This window comes from Penaeus monodon, chromosome 34 (assembly GCF_015228065.2).
Source record: "Penaeus monodon isolate SGIC_2016 chromosome 34, NSTDA_Pmon_1, whole genome shotgun sequence".
Classification (NCBI taxonomy): domain Eukaryota; kingdom Metazoa; phylum Arthropoda; class Malacostraca; order Decapoda; family Penaeidae; genus Penaeus; species Penaeus monodon.
The window spans coordinates 8,630,781-8,631,157 of NC_051419.1; the positions used below are offsets into that span (position 1 = coordinate 8,630,781).

Here is a 377-nt window from a genome sequence, read left to right on the forward strand (position 1 = left end):
TTCCTTTACAATTTCTTCTTCCGATTCACATATTCTTAACCGATCTTCTCTCTCTCTCTTCTCTTTATTATTTTATTCGCGAGAAGTATCTTCCCATTTCTCTGACTTGTCAATCCCTTGACATTTTACATCCTTCTCTCCTCTTACCCTCATCCTCTTTTTTATCATTTTCTCTTACATGGTAAGAGCGACCGCCAGCATTGAAAGAGCTTGTTGTTATTCCCTCCCACACAGACGAAAGGCGAGAAAAATTCGTCCGCCAGAATGAGGGGTTCCCATCACCAGGCCCTGGGTGGCAAAGCAACTCGGCTAGGGGTACAGTGTTGCATTTCCTAATTTTTTTGTGTGGAAACGCTATTTTCATGTCTTTTTTTTTT

The 377-nt window shown here is 41.4% G+C and overlaps 1 protein-coding gene across 2 annotated transcripts in view; it reads left to right on the top strand.

Moving 5' to 3' along the window:
- Positions 1 to 234: 234 nt before the first annotated feature.
- Positions 235 to 377, top strand: part of LOC119594569 (choline-phosphate cytidylyltransferase B-like) — a gene marked incomplete at its 5' end in the record, with an annotated part of 6,756 nt that continues 6,613 nt past the window's right edge. For both annotated transcript variants that reach the window (XM_037943604.1, XM_037943605.1), the window contains 1 exon segment: positions 235 to 315. In XM_037943604.1, coding sequence (XP_037799532.1) covers positions 235 to 315 — 81 coding nt within the window.